Source organism: Balaenoptera ricei, chromosome 10 (assembly GCF_028023285.1).
Source record: "Balaenoptera ricei isolate mBalRic1 chromosome 10, mBalRic1.hap2, whole genome shotgun sequence".
In the NCBI taxonomy this organism is placed as follows: domain Eukaryota; kingdom Metazoa; phylum Chordata; class Mammalia; order Artiodactyla; family Balaenopteridae; genus Balaenoptera; species Balaenoptera ricei.
Genome location: NC_082648.1, coordinates 24,137,967 through 24,155,188, shown reverse-complemented (window position 1 = coordinate 24,155,188; position 17,222 = coordinate 24,137,967). Strand labels below are relative to the sequence as shown.

The 17,222-nt window shown below is 34.7% G+C and overlaps 1 protein-coding gene across 5 annotated transcripts in view; it reads right to left on the bottom strand.

Annotated features, from left to right (window-relative positions):
* CCDC91 (coiled-coil domain containing 91) overlaps positions 1 to 17,222 on the bottom strand; it is a 425,558-nt gene that overhangs the window by 170,762 nt on the left and 237,574 nt on the right. For 4 of the 5 annotated variants that reach the window (XM_059935542.1, XM_059935544.1, XM_059935541.1 and 1 more), the window contains exon 8: positions 16,774 to 16,881. The exons of the other annotated variant lie outside the window; for it this stretch is intronic. In XM_059935542.1, coding sequence (XP_059791525.1) covers positions 16,774 to 16,881 — 108 coding nt within the window. The remainder of the gene's footprint in view (positions 1 to 16,773; positions 16,882 to 17,222) is intronic. 5 annotated transcript variants of the gene reach the window in all.

Here is a 17,222-nt window from a genome sequence, read left to right as displayed (position 1 = left end):
CCTTATCTCTGAAGACAGAGGGATGCCAAGAGGAATACAAATTAACAGGTTTTGCTAAGCTTCCCCCAATTTACTACCTTTACGGCACACCCTTTTGTCCTATCATGTTTTTCCATGACTTTACTTCATGAATCCTAGTATAAAAACACTCAGATATAACTGTTTCTTTGGGTCTTTATTTCCTTATGAAGGCTCTCATGTCATGTAAAATTATGTTAAATAAATCCATATGGTTTTCTCTTGTTAGTCTGTCTTTTGTCAGTTCAATTTAAGGGCCCCAGCCAGAGAACACAACATGGTAGTAGGGAAAACAATTTTTTCTTCCCCTACAAAATCATTTGTTAAATCTTGATACTACATCTATTAATTTTGTGTTTGCTCTATTTAATTACAGGAAATGCAATTAAAATATGTGATAAGGGAAGTTTCAAAATCAATGGAGAAGGAATTATCCAAACCTTATACAAAAATTATGTTTTTTAAAACATAAAACTACCAAATGCTAACAGAAATTATAGCTAGATTGAAAAATCTAAACATTCTTTCAAAAAGGAAACCTTAAAAAAAAACATAAAAATGGATGAGTGAACTATTTCTCGTATTTCAGGAGAATGGACACCCTTTGCATAAAAGTAATCACAAAGGAACTGATCAAGAGATTTCTCCACATAACTATAGCTACTAGTTATTGAATATTACTATATTCTAGGTGCTGTGCTTCATTTAATCTTTATACAGCCCTGTTGAGATACTTCAATTAACTGTAATTTAGAGATTTTAAAAAGAGGCACAAAGAAATTATATAGTTGCCCCAATCCAAACTACTAATAAAGAATAAAAGACACCCTTTGAAGTGGCTTCTTAGTTCACAAAGATTGCAAAAATTGGCATGTCCTTTCTTCCAACATATCCCTTTAACTGATCTGATGTTAAAAACACCTAAATAAAGTGGGGAAATGGAATTCCTTCCTCTAAATTTCTGAAACTTGAAGGGTGAGGAATTAAGCATAATGAGTGCTGAAGATGAGCAATACAGAGGCAATACTAAAGAGTGTTTCTCAAAGTTCTCTGATAAGTAGTACGTGATTAGTCTATTAGAAATACCTATACTTGGAATCCAACTAAATCATTAAGAATAAAAATTAATAGACAAGAAGCCTGTTAATCTGAAGAGTGAACAAATATCCCCAGTATTCTCATTAGCAAGAAATTTGGAAAACACTGCCCAAAATGGTGTTTCCTAATATTGTGGAAACAAAACACTCTCCTGGATTCTTGTTAAAAATACAATAGATTGAAGCACATAAAAATGCTGTTTTCATAGACTAAAAACAGTTAAATACTGCCAACTTCATAAGGTTCAACCTCATATATTCCTTTGCCCCACTGGATTTACTGCATCAGACTCTGCAGGAAAGAGAACATTATTAACAAGTTAAGTACAAGGGATTTTCATAATAAACAAAATTTGAAGAAAAAAATTATCATAAGTAGGAAATTAAGAGCTCTAGATATTAAAATTCTCCAAGTTACACCAGTTCCTGTTCTAGATAAGTCAGACTGGCAAACTTCAGTTCAAATCTAATCTAGAGCTTGAGTTTTATTGAATTTCTATTGAAACACAGCAGTACTCATTCACAAATTGTTTATAGCTGCTTTCTCACTGTAACAGCAGAGTTAAACAGTTGCAACAGTGAGCCTAAAATATTTACTATCTATCCTTTTTGGAAAAGATTTGCCAAACTTCCCTTAAAGCAATCAAAAAATAAAACAACAAAGACTTGTAAATGATAAACCAATAGAGGACATAAAATGAAATAATTAAAATAATCCAAAAGTCGGCAGAAAAAGAAAACGAAGAATACGTGGAACAGATAGAAAACAAATAGCAAGATAGTACCTTTAAAACCCCAAAATACTGACAATCACATTAAATGTAAAGAGTTTTAAAAATATAATGAAAAGGCAGTGATTAGATAAAAGGAGTAAGAGTTAACTACATGCTTTCTACAAGAATCCTATTTTAAACATAAAGATACAAATAAGTTAAAAGTATGAGGACAGGAGAAAATATACCATTCTAATAATAATCAAAAGAAAGGTGAAGAAACTATATTAATATTGTATGAGGTAGATTTCATAGCAAATAATATTATCAGAGAAAGAGGTGGGCATTTCATAGTGTTAAAGGTAAAATTATGTGAAGAAGACATAATAATCCTAAATGTTTATGCACCAAATAGAAGTGTTTCAAATTGCTGGGGATGAAAACAGAACAAAACAAAACAAAACAAAAAACAGAACTCCAAGGGGAACCAGTCAAATGCATAAGTATAGTCAGACATTTTAACACATGCCTGTCAATAATTGGTAGACAAATAGAACAAAAATCTGTAACAACATGGAAGACTTGAACAACATGACCAAAAAACTTGATCTAAATGATATTTATTAAAAACTTCGCCAACAGAAGAATGAACATTCTTTTCAAGTAGACAAAGAACATTTACCAATACAGACTGTATTATGGGCCATAAAACAAATCTCAGAAAAGCATTTAAATCATATGAAGTATAGTCTCTGTCTACACTACAATGAGATTAGAAATCAGTAAAAGAAGTACATCTGGAAAACCACAGAATATTTGAAAACTAAATAACACATTTCTAAGTAATTCAAGGGTAAAAAAAGAAATCAACAGAGAAATTTAAAAGTATTTTTTCTCACTGAAAATGAAAACATGACATTTGAAACTGCGAGACACGTATCTAAAGTAGTACTTAGAAAAAAATTTACATCACTAAATAGGTTATTTATAGAAGAAAGATTTCAATCAATGACCTAAGCTTCTACCTTAAGACACTAGAATAAGTGCAAATTAAAACCCAAGTTAAAATTAAGCTAAAGAAATAAAATAATAAAGGTCAGAGTAGAAATCAGTGATGTAGAAATCAGAAAAAACAAAAAAGAAAATCAATGAAATGAAAAGCTGACTCTTTGAATTGATAAAAAAATTATAAACCTCTACAAAATTAATGAGGAAAAAAGAAGACACAGATTACTAATATCTGGAATAAAACAAGAGACATCACTAAAGTTTTATGAAAAAATTACACACACATACATATACATACACATATATATGCATATATATATGTATATAATATATATTTGTTTGACAAAATCCAACATCTATTCCTGGAATAAACACTCAGAGTAGGAAGAAAATACTCAACCTAATAAATGGCTTTCACAAAGATGTCTATAGCTAACTTTATATCTAATGATTAAAAATTGAATGTTTTCTTCCCATGGTCAAAAAAGAAGGCAGAGATATCCTTCTCCTTTAACATTTACTAGAGGTTCAGCCAGTTCAATAAGTTAAGAAAAAGAAACAAAAGGCATCAGATTAACTGGAAGATGCAACAATGTCTCTACTCTCAGACAACAACTATGTAGAAAATCCCATGGACTCTACAAAAAAAGGTGCTTAAACTAATAATGGATTTTAGTATCATTACAGAATACAAGACCAATACACAACAATCAATTGTATTTCTATGTACTAGCAACAGGCATTGGGTAATTAAAATTAAAAACATAAATAAATGTCAAACTAGCATTAAAGAAATATGAAATACATTGAGATAAATTTGACCAAAAAAAATATGTGCTAGACCTGAACAGTGAAAAATTTTAAACTGGGAAATTTAAAAAGACCTAACTAATTGGGAGATTGGGATTGACATATATACACTAATATGTATAAAATTGATAACTAATAAGAACCTGCTGTATAAAAAATAAATAAAACTTAAAAAGGAAAAAAATAAAAAAAGACCTAACTAAGTGGAGCAATAAACTGTGTTCTAAGGTAAAAAGACTCAGTATTGTAAAGTGGTCAATTGCATCTAAATAGATTCAACACAATCCCAATCAATATCTGTGATATAATAAGAAATATATATTAGGTCTTTACCCCCAGTTCCCAGCACAAGGCTTCTAAAACCCTTGGAATTTCCAGAGTAAAAGGAGTGAAAGGAGTATCTTTTGTTATACACAACAAGACCCTTTCAACCATACATGAGTTTATGCTAATGAGGAGACTCTTGGTAGGCCTCTAGATAGCTTCAGGATGGGGGCTGATTGTCAGAGGACCAAATCACGTGACAGGAGGGTTGGAACATTTAGCCTCACCCTCTTCCCCAACTTCTAGGGAATGGAGAGGTGCTGAAGACTGAGTTAATCAACAATGGCCAATGATTTAATCAATCATACCCATGTAATGAAACCTCCATCAAAACCCCTAAACAACAGGATTCAGAGAACTTCCAGGTTAGTGAACACATCAAGGTGCTGGGAGAGTGACATACCCAGAGAAGGTATGAATGCTCCACAGTGCCCCTTCTCACCCTTACTTTGCCCTCTGCATCTATTCCATTTGGCTGTTCCTAAGTTTTATACTTTATAATAAATTGGCAATAGTAAGTAAAGCATATTCCTGAGTTGTGTGAGCCATTCTAATAGATTATCAAACCTTGGGAGGCATTTGTGGAAACCCTTGATTTATAGTCACTTGGTCAGAAATACAGGAGGCCTAGGACTTGGGACTGGCATTTGAAGTAGGGTAGTCTTATGGAACTGAGCCCTTAACCAGTGGGCTCTGCACTAACTCTGGGTAGTGTCAGAATTAAATTGACTTTAAGACATCCAGTTGGTGCCCACATAGAACTAGAGAATTGCTTGGCGTTAAAACCCACATATTTGGTGTCAAGAGTATTTGGTTGTGAGTAAACACAGTTCAAAACATCCCAGCATGCTTTGCTGTAGAAATTGACAGGCTGATTATAAAAATTACATGGAAATATGAATGACCTACAATAGCCAAAACAACTTTGAAATATAAGAACAATATTGCAGGACTTCAAGACTTATTAAGTATCTACAGTAAATAAACAGTATAGTACTGGAGTTGAGATAGACAAATAGATAAATGGAACTGGTAGCGAGTCAAGTAATAAACCCACACATACATGATTGATTTTTTGATGAAGGTAAAAAGGAAATTTACTGGTAAAAGAAGAGTCTTTTTAGCAATTAAGACTATAATGCTTAGATATCCATATGCAACAAAAGGGAACTTCAATCCATATCTAGAACCATATATAAAAATCAAAGGAATACTTTGAATCACTTATAAACCTGAAATTATGAACTAAAACTTTTAAAATTAAACATAGAAGAAAATCTTTTTGATTTGGGGTTAAGACTTCTTACATATAACACCAAAAGAATGACCCATAGAAAGAAAACTGAAAAACTGGATTTCATATCATTTAAAACTTCTGCTCTTGTAAATACATTAGAAGAAAAGACAAGCCATAGACTATGGTAAAGTATTTGAACATCAAATACCTGAGGAAAGATTTATATCCAGAATATGTAAAGAACTCTTAAAATTCAATCATAAGAAAACAATAACAACAAATTGGGACAAATGTCCCTTCTCTAGTTAATATCTTTTAATAGCACCCAATTTCCTGTCAGATAATGTGGCAGACAAGGTCCTTTATGACCCTTTCTAGGGCATAAAATTATCTTTCATTTGGCAGTCTCAAATAGCCTCACCCCTTGTCAAACATCTATATTACACTCTCTCATCTAAAGGATTTTGAATGTGCTATTCCACATACGTCTCTCATGCTCAATTCTCAGTTCTGACGTCACTAAAATCTATGAATGCTCAGAGAACTCATCATTAGTCCAATAAGTCTTCCCTTACTTAATATGAAGGAGTTATATACTCCTTTAATGTACTCTCATGTAACTTTTTATTTCATCATGACTTACCACACTACTTTGTAATTATGTCATCTGTCTTCCTTACTTACTAGAAGGACTGTCTTGCTCACGTTATATCCATATAATCCAGCAGAGTGCCAGTCATATAAAAGGCCCTCATTAAATAAGGAAGAGAGAGAGAGGGACAAAATGTTGATCTAGCATTCATATAAGTGGCCCCAGGACAAATGTTCAAAAATTTAAAGGTCGATGAAGTTTTTATACCACACACATGACAAAACATGAACTACAAATAAGTAGCCTTTCTTCTGTAGACTAGAAATCACAAAATGTGAATCCTAGCCCTGATTCTGAGAGTAGCCAGACAATTGATCTTGGCCAAGAATAACAAAGTTGATAATAATGTAGCTAATATCAACAACTACCTAGAATGTGCCAAGTTCTATCCTAAGCACTATGCAAATCTGATGTCATATAATACTCATAACAATCCTATGAGGTAGGAATTACATTTTATAGATGAGAAAAATAAGGCACAGAGAGGTTAAGGGACATTCCACAGAAACATAGCTAAGTGACAAAACCAGGGATAATTCAGGCAGTCTGACTCCAGTGCACAGGCTTGTAACTACTCTTTAGTGTTAACTTGCTTTTCCCTTAAATTCTTAATTTGAGAAGAACAACAACAAAAAAAAAAACGAGAGCAAGAGAAAAAAAGAGACACATATACACATGAAAGGTTGAACTAAATTATTCCCAAGGAATCATTCAGGTATTGTTTTTACTAAATTAAATTTATTTATTTCAAATTTCAAATAACATCTCAAGAAATATGATTTGAAAAACATGTGTGAGATAACATTTCTACACTTTACATGATTTTTACCTAATAAACATATTCCCTTTTAAGTGTTTAGTTTTTTAAATAGTATTTCATCACACTGAATTGCTTATGATCCTCTAAATGTCCTGTGGTAGTCTTGAGTGCTCTTCACCAAATATTTCTCAGTTGATGAACATGGGATGTCTTTCCATTTATTTAGATTATTTTTCATTTCTTTCAGCAATGTTTTGTCATTTTTAGTTTACAAGTCTTTCTCTTCCTTGGTTAAATTGATTCCATGGTATTTTATTCTTCAACACGCTATTGCAAATAGCAAATATGTAGTCATACCCACTGTTAAAGATTCAATGGGTTAAAGTGCCTCCAAGCAAAGTGCCAATAAGGCTGTGACTGTCCTGTACATCCTTTCATTTGGACCAAGTGGTTTGGGGAAAAGAGACCACTGGGATTTCCTCAACCCAGATTTGATAAAAAAGTTATCTTTAATCAGAAAAAGAGAGACACAAACAGATAGGCAAGCATGAGGGTGGAAAGCATATAAACATATTAAATCTAGAACATAGGTCTCTAAAATAACCATGGGTCTGCATCTGACAAATGGAGCTGTTTGCAACCAAACAGATAAAAAGCCAAAAGAATCATTATCCTGAACTGTGACTATTTGCTACCCTAAAATGACCCAGGGCTCCTGAATTTTTATAGACAGGGATCAGGCCGAGAAATGGTATAATCTCCAATACTCACATTAGGTATAGCCAAAAAAAAGATCTTGAAAAATTTTAACCCTACAAGATTAAAAAGAACAATGGACTACAGACCCTGGCCCTAAACTCTGAAAAGTAAATCACAGTAAATCAAATCACAGTAAATCAAAGAGCAATCCTACCCCCACAGCAGAGATCCTTACTGAATCTGTTCATTGAGGTTTTAGAATTGCTACATACTAATGGTAGCTATGCATCTCTGATTCTTCATTTTTCCTACTGAGAGCATATATAGTACATAACCAACCTTTATCTTGCCACTATATACTAGATATGTTGGGGATAAACAACATACATTTCAGTTTCTGGTTCTTCAGGTCAAAAGGGACTATATATCTGGACCTGATGATACAGAGACTGCAACACATTATTCCCCACCTGTCACTCAAAGATCCTGGACTTCTGAGCTTGAGGCTATAGCTGGATAGAACTTACCTCTCCCATGTGGGCAAGTAAGCCAATTTGCCTGAGACATGGAGACTGGGAATATTTGGTGACCAAAAGAGCAGACCGTGGTATATTAGTTCTACTTATCAAATATTTCCTGCCCTCTCCCTTCCAGATTCATAGTAGGATCTTACTTCCTGGCCCCATTACGACTGTGTGGGGCACTGTAGATACAAATTGGGAGTGGAAGTGTCATTTCCAGTCCAGAATGCTGACTTACCAGTAGGAAATCTGACTGGGCTTTTTTTCACTCTACAAGATAACAGGTAATGTTACAACAGGAACTATGCTATCAGGCTAGTTCCTAGGGTGAGGACATCATGAGACTGAGCCCCCAAAGAATTCTCAATGTACATGGAGAATTAGTAAGACATAAACCGTTGTTATCTGAAGCCAAAGAGTTTAGGGCATAACTTAGCCTGGCTTGGTTAATGCATGCTTTATGCTCTTTCACAATTCTATGACCTATTATTCTCTGTGAGTTTTCTGTCCATTTACGTAGTCATATACTTCATATCTCTGGCAAACTGGTATTTCACCACCTAAAAGAGTATAATTGTTATATCAAATTTATAAAATTTCCTGTGTATTTTCTCATCCAAGCCACTTATTAAAAAGACACTGAGGAGGGCTCACGCCAAGGGGTACTTCCCAGAACTTCTGCTGTCAATGTCCTTGTCCGTTGGTGAGCCACTGCTGCCCCAGGCCTCTGCAGGAGACTCTCCAACACTAGCAGGACACAGCAGGCCAGGAAAGATACAGGACTATCACCACAGCCTATTATCGTGGGGCCATGGGCTTTATCTTAATGAATGACATCACAAATAAAGAATCCTTCAGTGCAGTACAGGATTGCCAGGTGTCAGGGCTGTGCCTCTAAGGTGGGAGAGCCAAGTTCAGGACACTGGTCCAAAAGAGACCTCCCAGCTCCATGTAATATGAAACGGCGAAAATCTCCCAGAGATCTCCATCTCAACGTCAAGACCCAGCTCCACTCAACGACCAGCAAGATACAGTGCTGGACACACTATGTCAAACAACGAGCAAGAAAGGAACACAACCCCATCCATTAGCAGAGAGGCTGCCTAAGATCATAAGAAGGCCACAGACACCCCAAAACACACCACCACACGTGGACCTGCCCACCAGAAAGGCAAGATGCAGCCTCATCCATCAGAACACAGGCACTACTCCCATCCACCAGGAAGTCTACACAAGCCACTGAACCAACCTTAGCCACTGGGGACAGACACCAAAAACAACGGGAGCTATGAACCGGCAGCCTGAGAAAAGGAGACCCCAATCACAGTAAGTTAAGCAAAATGAGAAGACAGAGAAATGCATAGCAGATGAAGGAGCAAAGCAAAAACCCACCAGACCTAACAAATAAAGAGGAAATAGGCAGTCTACCTGAAAAAGAATTCAGACTAATGATAGTAAAGATGATCCAAAATCTTGGAAATAGAATGGAGAAAATATAAGAAACGTTTAACAAGGACCTAGAAGAACTAAAGAGCAAACAAACAGTGATGGACAACACAATACATGAAATTAAAAATTCGCTGGAAGGGATCAATAGCAGAATAACTGAGGCAGAGGAACGGATAAGTGATCTGGAAGATAAAAGAGTGGAAATAACTACTGCAGAGCAGATAAAGAAAAAAGAATGAAAAGAATTGAGGACAGTCTCAGGACCTCTGGGACAACATTAAACACACCAACATTTGAATTATAGAGGTCCCAGAAGAAGAAGAGAAAAAGAAAGGGACTGAGGAAATATTTGAAGGGATTATAGTTGAAAACTTCCCTCATATGGGAAAGGAAACAGTTAATCAAGTCCAGGAAGTACAATGAGTCCCATACAGTATAAATCCAAGGAGAAAAACGCCAAGACACATATTAATCAAACTATCAAAAATTAAATACAAAGAAAAAATATTAGAAGAAGCAAGGGAAAAACAACAAATAACACACAAGGGAACCCCCATAAGGTTAACAGCTGATCTTTCAGCAGAAACTCTGCAAGCCAGAAGAGAGTGGCACGACATAAAGTGATGAAGGAGAAAAACCTACAACGAAGATTACTCTACCCAGCAAGGATCTCATTCAGATTTGACAGAGAAATTAAAACCTTTACAGGCAAGCAAAAGCTAAGAGAATTCAGGACCACCAAACTAGCCTTACAACAAATGCTAAAGGAACTTCTCTAGGAAGGAAACACAAGAGGAAGAAAATACCTACAATAACAAACCCAAAACAATTAAGAAAATGGTAATAGAAACATACATATTGATAATTACCTTAAATGTAAATGGATTAAATGCTCCAACCAAAAGACACACTCTGGCAGAATGGATACAAAAACAAGACCCGTATATACGCTGTCTACAAGAGACCCACTTCAGACCTAGGGACACATACAGGCTGAAAGTGAGGGGATGGAAAAAGATATTCCATGCAAATGGAAATCAAAAGAAAGCTGGAGTAGCAATTCTCGTATCAGACAAAATAGTCTTTCAAACAAAGACTATTACAAGAGACAAAGAAGGACACTACATACTGATCAAGGGATCAATTCAAGAAGAAGATATAACAGTTGTAAATATTTATGCACCCAACATAGGAGCACCTCAATACATAAGGCAAACACTAACAGCCATAAAAGGGGAAATCGACAGTAACACAATCATAGTAGGAGACTTTAACATCCCACTTTCACCAATGGACAGATCATCCAAAATGAAAATAAATAAGGAAACACAAGCTTTAAATGATACATTAAACAAGATGGACTTAATTGATATTTATAGGACATTCCATCCAAAAACAAGAGAATACACATTCTTCTCAAGTGCTCATAGAACATTCTCCAGGATAGATCATATCTTGGGTCACATATCAAGCCTTGGTAAATTTAAGAAAATTGAAATCGTATCAAGTATCTTTCCTGACCACAATGCTATAAGACTAGATATAAATTACAGGAAAAAATCTGTAAAAAATACAAAAAAATGGAAGCTAAACAACACACTACTTAATAACCAAGAGATCACTGAAGAAATCAAAGAGGAAATCAAAAAATACCTAGAAACAAATGACAATGAAAACACAACGACACAAAACCTACAGGATGCAGCAAAAGCAGTTCTAAGAGGGAAGTTTATAGCAATACAAGCCTACCTTAAGAAATGAGAAACATCTCAGATAAACAACCTAAGCTTACACCTAAAGCAACTAGAGAAAGAAGGACAAGAAAACCCCAAAGTTAGCAGAAGTAAAGAAATCATAAAGATCAGATCAGAAATGAATGAAAAAGAATGAAGGAAACAATAGCAAAGATCAATAAAACTAAAAGCTGGTTCTTTGAGCAGATAAACAAAATTGATAAACCATTAGCTAGACTCATCAAGAAAAAAAGGGAGAAGACTCAAATCAATAGAATTAGAAATGAAAAAGGAGAAATTAAAACTGATACTGCAGAAATACAAAGGTTCATGACAGACTACTACAAGCAACTATATGCTAATAAAATGGACAACCTGGAAGAAATGGACAAATTCTTAGAAATGCACAACCTTCCAAGACTGAACCAGGAAGAAATAGAAAATATGAACAGACCAGTCACAAGCACTGAAATTGAAACTGTGATTAAAAATCTTCCAACAAACAAAAGCCAAGGACCAGATGGCTTCACAGGCGAATTCTAACAAACATTTTGAGAAGAGCTAACACCTATCCTTCTCAAACTCTTCCAAAATATAGCAGAGGGAGGAACACTCCCAAACTCATTCTACGAGGCCACCATCACCCTGATACCAAAACCAGACAAAGATGTCACAAAGAAAGAAAACTACAGGCCAATATCACTGATGAACATAGATGCAAAAATCCTCAACAAAATACTAGCAAACAGAATCCAACAACACATTAAAAGGATCATACACCATGATCAAGTGGGGTTTATCCCAAGAATGCAAGGATTCTTCAATATACGCAAATCAATCAATGTGACACACAATATTAACAAATTGAAGGAGAAAAACCATATGATCATCTCAATAGATGCAGAGAAAGCTTTTGACAAAATTCAACACCCATTTATGATAAAAACCCTGCAGAAAGTAGGCATAGAGGGAACTTTCCTCAACATAATAAAGGCTATATATGACAAACCCACAGCAAACATCATTCTTAATGGTGAAAAACTGAAAGCATTTCCTCTAAGATCAGGAACGAGACAAGGATGTCCACTCTCACCACTATTATTCAACATAGGTTTGGAAGCCCTAGCCTTGGCAATCAGAGAAGAAAAAGAAATAAAAGGAATCCAAATTGGAAAAGAAGAAGTAAAACTGTCACTGTTTGCAGATGACATGATACTATACATAGAGAATCCTAAAGATGCTACCAGAAAACTAGTAGAGCTAATCAATGAATTTGGTAAAGTAGCAGGATACAAAATTACTGCACAGAAATCTCTTGTATTCCTATACACTAATGATAAATATTCTGAAAGAGAAATGAAGGAAACACTCCCATTTACCACTGCAACAAAAAGAATAAAATACCTAGGAGTAAACCTACCTAAGGAGACAAAAGACCTGTATGCAGAAAACTATAAGACACTGATGAAAGAAATTAAAGGTGATACAAACAGATGGAGAGATATACCATGTTCTTGGATTGGAAGAATCAACATTGTGAAAATGACTATACTACCCAAAGCAATCTACAGATTCAATGCAATCCCTATCAAATTACCAATGGCATTTTTTACGGAGCTAGAACAAATCATCTTAAAATTTGTATGGAGTCACAAAAGACCCTGAATAGCCAAAGCAGTCTTGAGGGAAAAAACGGAGCTGGAGGAATCAGACTCCCTGACTTCAGACTATACTACAAAGCTACAGTAATCAAGACAATATGGTACTGGCACAAAAAGAGAAACATAGATCAATGGAACAAGATAGAAAGCCCAGAGGTAAACCCACGCACCTATGTTCAACTAATCTATGACAAAGGAGGCAAAGATATACAATGGAGAAAAGACAGTCTCTTCAATAGGTAGTGCTGGGAAAACTGGACAGCTACATGTTAAAGAATGAAATTAGAATACTCCCTAACACCATACACAAAAATAAACTCAAAATGGATTAGACACCTAAATGTAAGACTGAACACTATAAAACTCTTAGAGAAAAACATAGGAAGAACACTCTGGGACATAAATCACAGCAAGATCTTTTTTGATCCACCTCCTAGAGTAATGGAAATAAAAACAAAAATAAACAAATGGGACCTAATGAAACTTCAAAGCTTTTGCACAGCAAAGGAAACCATAAACAAGACGAAAAGACAACCCTCAGAATGGGAGAAAATATTTGCAAATGAATTTGCAAATGGACAAAGGATTAATCTCCAAAATATATAAACAACTCATTCAGCTCAATATTAAAGAAACAAACACCCTAATCCAAAAATGGGCAGAAGACCTAAATAGACATTTCTCCAAAGAAGACATACAGATGGCTACGAAGCACATGAAAAGATGCTCAACATCACTAATTATTAGAGTAATGCAAATCAAAACTACAATGAGGTAACACCTCACACCAGTTAGAATGGGCATCATCAGAAAATCTACAAACAACAAATGCTGGAGAGGGTGTGGAGAAAAGGGAACCCTCTTGCACTGTTGGTGGGAATGTAAATTGATACAGCCACTATGGAGAACAATATGGAGGGTCCTTAAAAAACTAAAAATAGAATTACCATATGACCCAGCAATCCCACTACTGGGCATATACCCAGAGAAAACCGTAATTCAAAAAGACACATGCACCCGAATGTTCATTGCAGCACTATTTACAATAGCCAGGTCATGGAAGCAACCTAAATGCCCATCAACAGACGAATGGATAAAGAAGTTGTGGTACATATATACAATGGAATATCACTCAGCCATAAAACGGAATGAAATTGAGGCATCTGTTGAGACGTGGATGGATCTAGAGACTGTCATACAGAGTGAAGTAAGTCAGAAAGAGAAAAACAAATATCGTATATTAACACATGTATGTGGAACCTAGAAAAATGGTACAGATGAGCCGGTTTGCAGGGGAGAAGTTGAGACACAGATGTAGAGAACAGACATATGGACACCAAGGGGGGAAAACTGCGGTGGGGTGGGGATGGTGGTGTGCTGAATTGGGCGATCGGGATTGACATGTATACACGGATGTGTATAAAATTGATGACTAAGAAGAACCTGCAGTATAAACAAACAAACAAACAACTAATACTAAACTTTCATTGGGTTATTTGTAGGGAAATACGTTAATGAATATGTTTCAGACATTACATGAAATTTCTAAAAATCTTATATGTTCTGGTATAATGTTATAAGTCATAATCCTAGTTATTACTTTAAAATGTATATCTCAGAAATAATGAATTTTCTTGTCAACTGCATTATTATGAACTTTCATCAAATCTTTAACCGTGGTCATTTTTAAGTCTTTTGTCATTTACAGACAGTTCTGGGTGTACTCTGATGCTTTTGCAAATATGTTCCTATAAAAGGGTTTCATCTTCAAGAAATTCATGGAAAAGACTCTGACAAGTATAGGTTTCAGGTAACTGACTGTACTGCTGAACTGAATGAATAAGCATTTTCAGAACTCTAATGAAAAACTGATGAACTCATAAAAGTGCTAACAAAAGATCAAGATGAAAAAAAAAAATTAATTACATGGGACTGAGTGAACTGATGAGGATGAGTATAATTTTTGTGACTTTCTGTTTAAATTAAAAAAAAAAATCCCACAAGGACTCAGAGGCAAAGAATATACAAATCAATTTTCACTGCAAAGTAAAGGAGCTGTTATAGTAGAGGAGTACTGGACTGAATGTCAATATTATGACATAGTATGAGTGTGTTTCATGTTTGGTAATTGCAATCATTGCTGCTTTTGTTGTGGTCATCCATGTACAATGCTTGGTGTTAGTCTATTTATCTCTTGTAAAAATAAAATACAGTGTGTGTGTGTGAAAAAAAAAAAAAAGAAATCTCTTGCATTCCTATACACTAATGATGAAAAATCTGAAAGTGAAATTAAGAAAACACTGCCATTTACCATTGCAACAAAAAGAAGAAAATATCTAGGAATAAACCTACCTAAGGAGACAAAAGACCTGTATGCAGAAAATTATAAGACACTGATGAAAGAAATTTAAGATGATACAAATAGATGGAGAGATATACCGTGTTCTTGGATTGGAAGAATCAACATTGTGAAAATGACTCTAGTACCCAAAGCAATCTACAGATTCAATGCAATCCCTATCAAACTACCACTGGCATTTTTCACAGAACTAGAACAAAAAATTTCACAATTTGTATGGAAACATAAAAGACCACAAATAGCCAAAACAATCTTGAGAAAGAAAAATGGAGTTGGAGGAATCAGGCTCCCTGACTTCAGACTATACTACAAAGCTACAGTAATCAAGACAGTATGGTACTGGCACAAAAACAGAAACATAGATCAATGGAACAGGATAGAAAGACCAGAGATATACCCCCACACACATGATCACCTTATCTTTGATAAAGGAGGCAAGAATATACAGTGGAGAAAAGACAGCCTCTTCAATAAGTGGTGCTGGGAAAACTGGACAGCTACATGGAAAAGAATGAAATTAGAACACTCCATAACACCATGCACAAAAATAAACTCAAAATGGATTAAAGACCTAAATGTAAGGCCAGACACTATCAAACTCTTAGAAGAAAACACAGCCAGAACACTCTATGACATAAATCATAGCAAGATCCTTTCTGACCCACCTCCTAGAGAAATGGAAATAAAAACGAAAATAAACAAATGATACCTAATGAAACAAAAGCTTTTGCACAGCAAAGGAAACCATAAACAAGGTGAAAAGACGACCCTCAGAATGGGAGAAAATATTTGCAAATGAAGCAACTAACAAATGGTTAATCTCCAAAATATACAAGCAGCTCATGAAGCTCAATATCAAAAAAACAAACAACCCAATCCAAAAATGGGCAGAAGACTTAAAGAGACATTTCTCCAAAAGAAGATATACATATTGCCAACAAACACATGAAAGAATGCTCAACATCATTAACCATTAGAGAAATGCAAATCAAAAATACAATGAGATATCCCCAATCTTGGGGATAGAGTGGTATGTTTATAAATCTCCATTTAAATTCTAGACCTAATTTTGTTTTCCTATTAGTATATTTTCTTCCTGTGATACAAAATAGGTCCTTTGTGTAAGGCTGATTTTATTTTCACCTACCAAGTTTTGTTATTCAAAAGTGTTGTTGGGAACTTCTTGCACTAATTATTCATACTATGACATACAGATATATGGTCTTCAACTGATTGTTTAATGTAAATCCAATAATCATGTCTGCAATGCTTTCTAAGACATTAAATCAAGAAAAGAAAAAAAATCACCAGAAAAAAATTTTAAACAGAAACTAATTCCTATAAGCAATGAAAGGTAATTCAAACATAAATACGTACTTCAAATTCAAATGTTATTTATAAATCTTGTACTACTAAAAATCATTTCAGATGCCATAATACATTTGCAGTAATCTCTTTTGCTTCTGTTATTTGATAAATAATATGATAACCCAGAAATCAGCATACAAATTATCATTAATTTGGGGAAGATCTACATATTTTAGGCCTTTAGTCCTCTATTTAGTCTAAAATTCCAAAACTTTAACATTAAGTTTACATAAGCATATTTTTTTTTTCCAAAATACACCAAGGAAAGTAAATGGCATGAAACTGAATAAACAGCTATAGAGCTCTCAGGGGAAGAGAGTCAGAAGAAAAGTATAAATATATAATGGATGTGCAATTTTATTACCTGAGTATTTAACAACTCCTCACACTTGTGTGCTTGTTTCTCTATTGCAGAAATGTACTGTTTTTCAATAGCTTCTACTTGTTGCTTAACTGAAGACTGCAGTAGTGCCTAAAAACAAGCAAAAAAGTCATTTGGATCACAGACAACACTTGGAATCTACTGTTGGCATGAGAAATTTTTTTGACAGTTGTACATATCTGAAATATGATACTATTCTGCATTACAAAATACACATTTGTGAATATTAAAGCAAATTCATATATAACACTACTTTAAGCTTTCGGTTTTAGGTTTTCCTATTGCCAAGACTAGTTTTTTGGCTTAGATGTTCCTTCCACACACCTTCTCGGTAAAAAGGCCAAGTCATAGAAGATGATAAAGAGGGTGAGTAGTTCTGTTATATATAAATTCAGTTTAGTGAAGACCACACAGGATGAGAAGCATGTGAA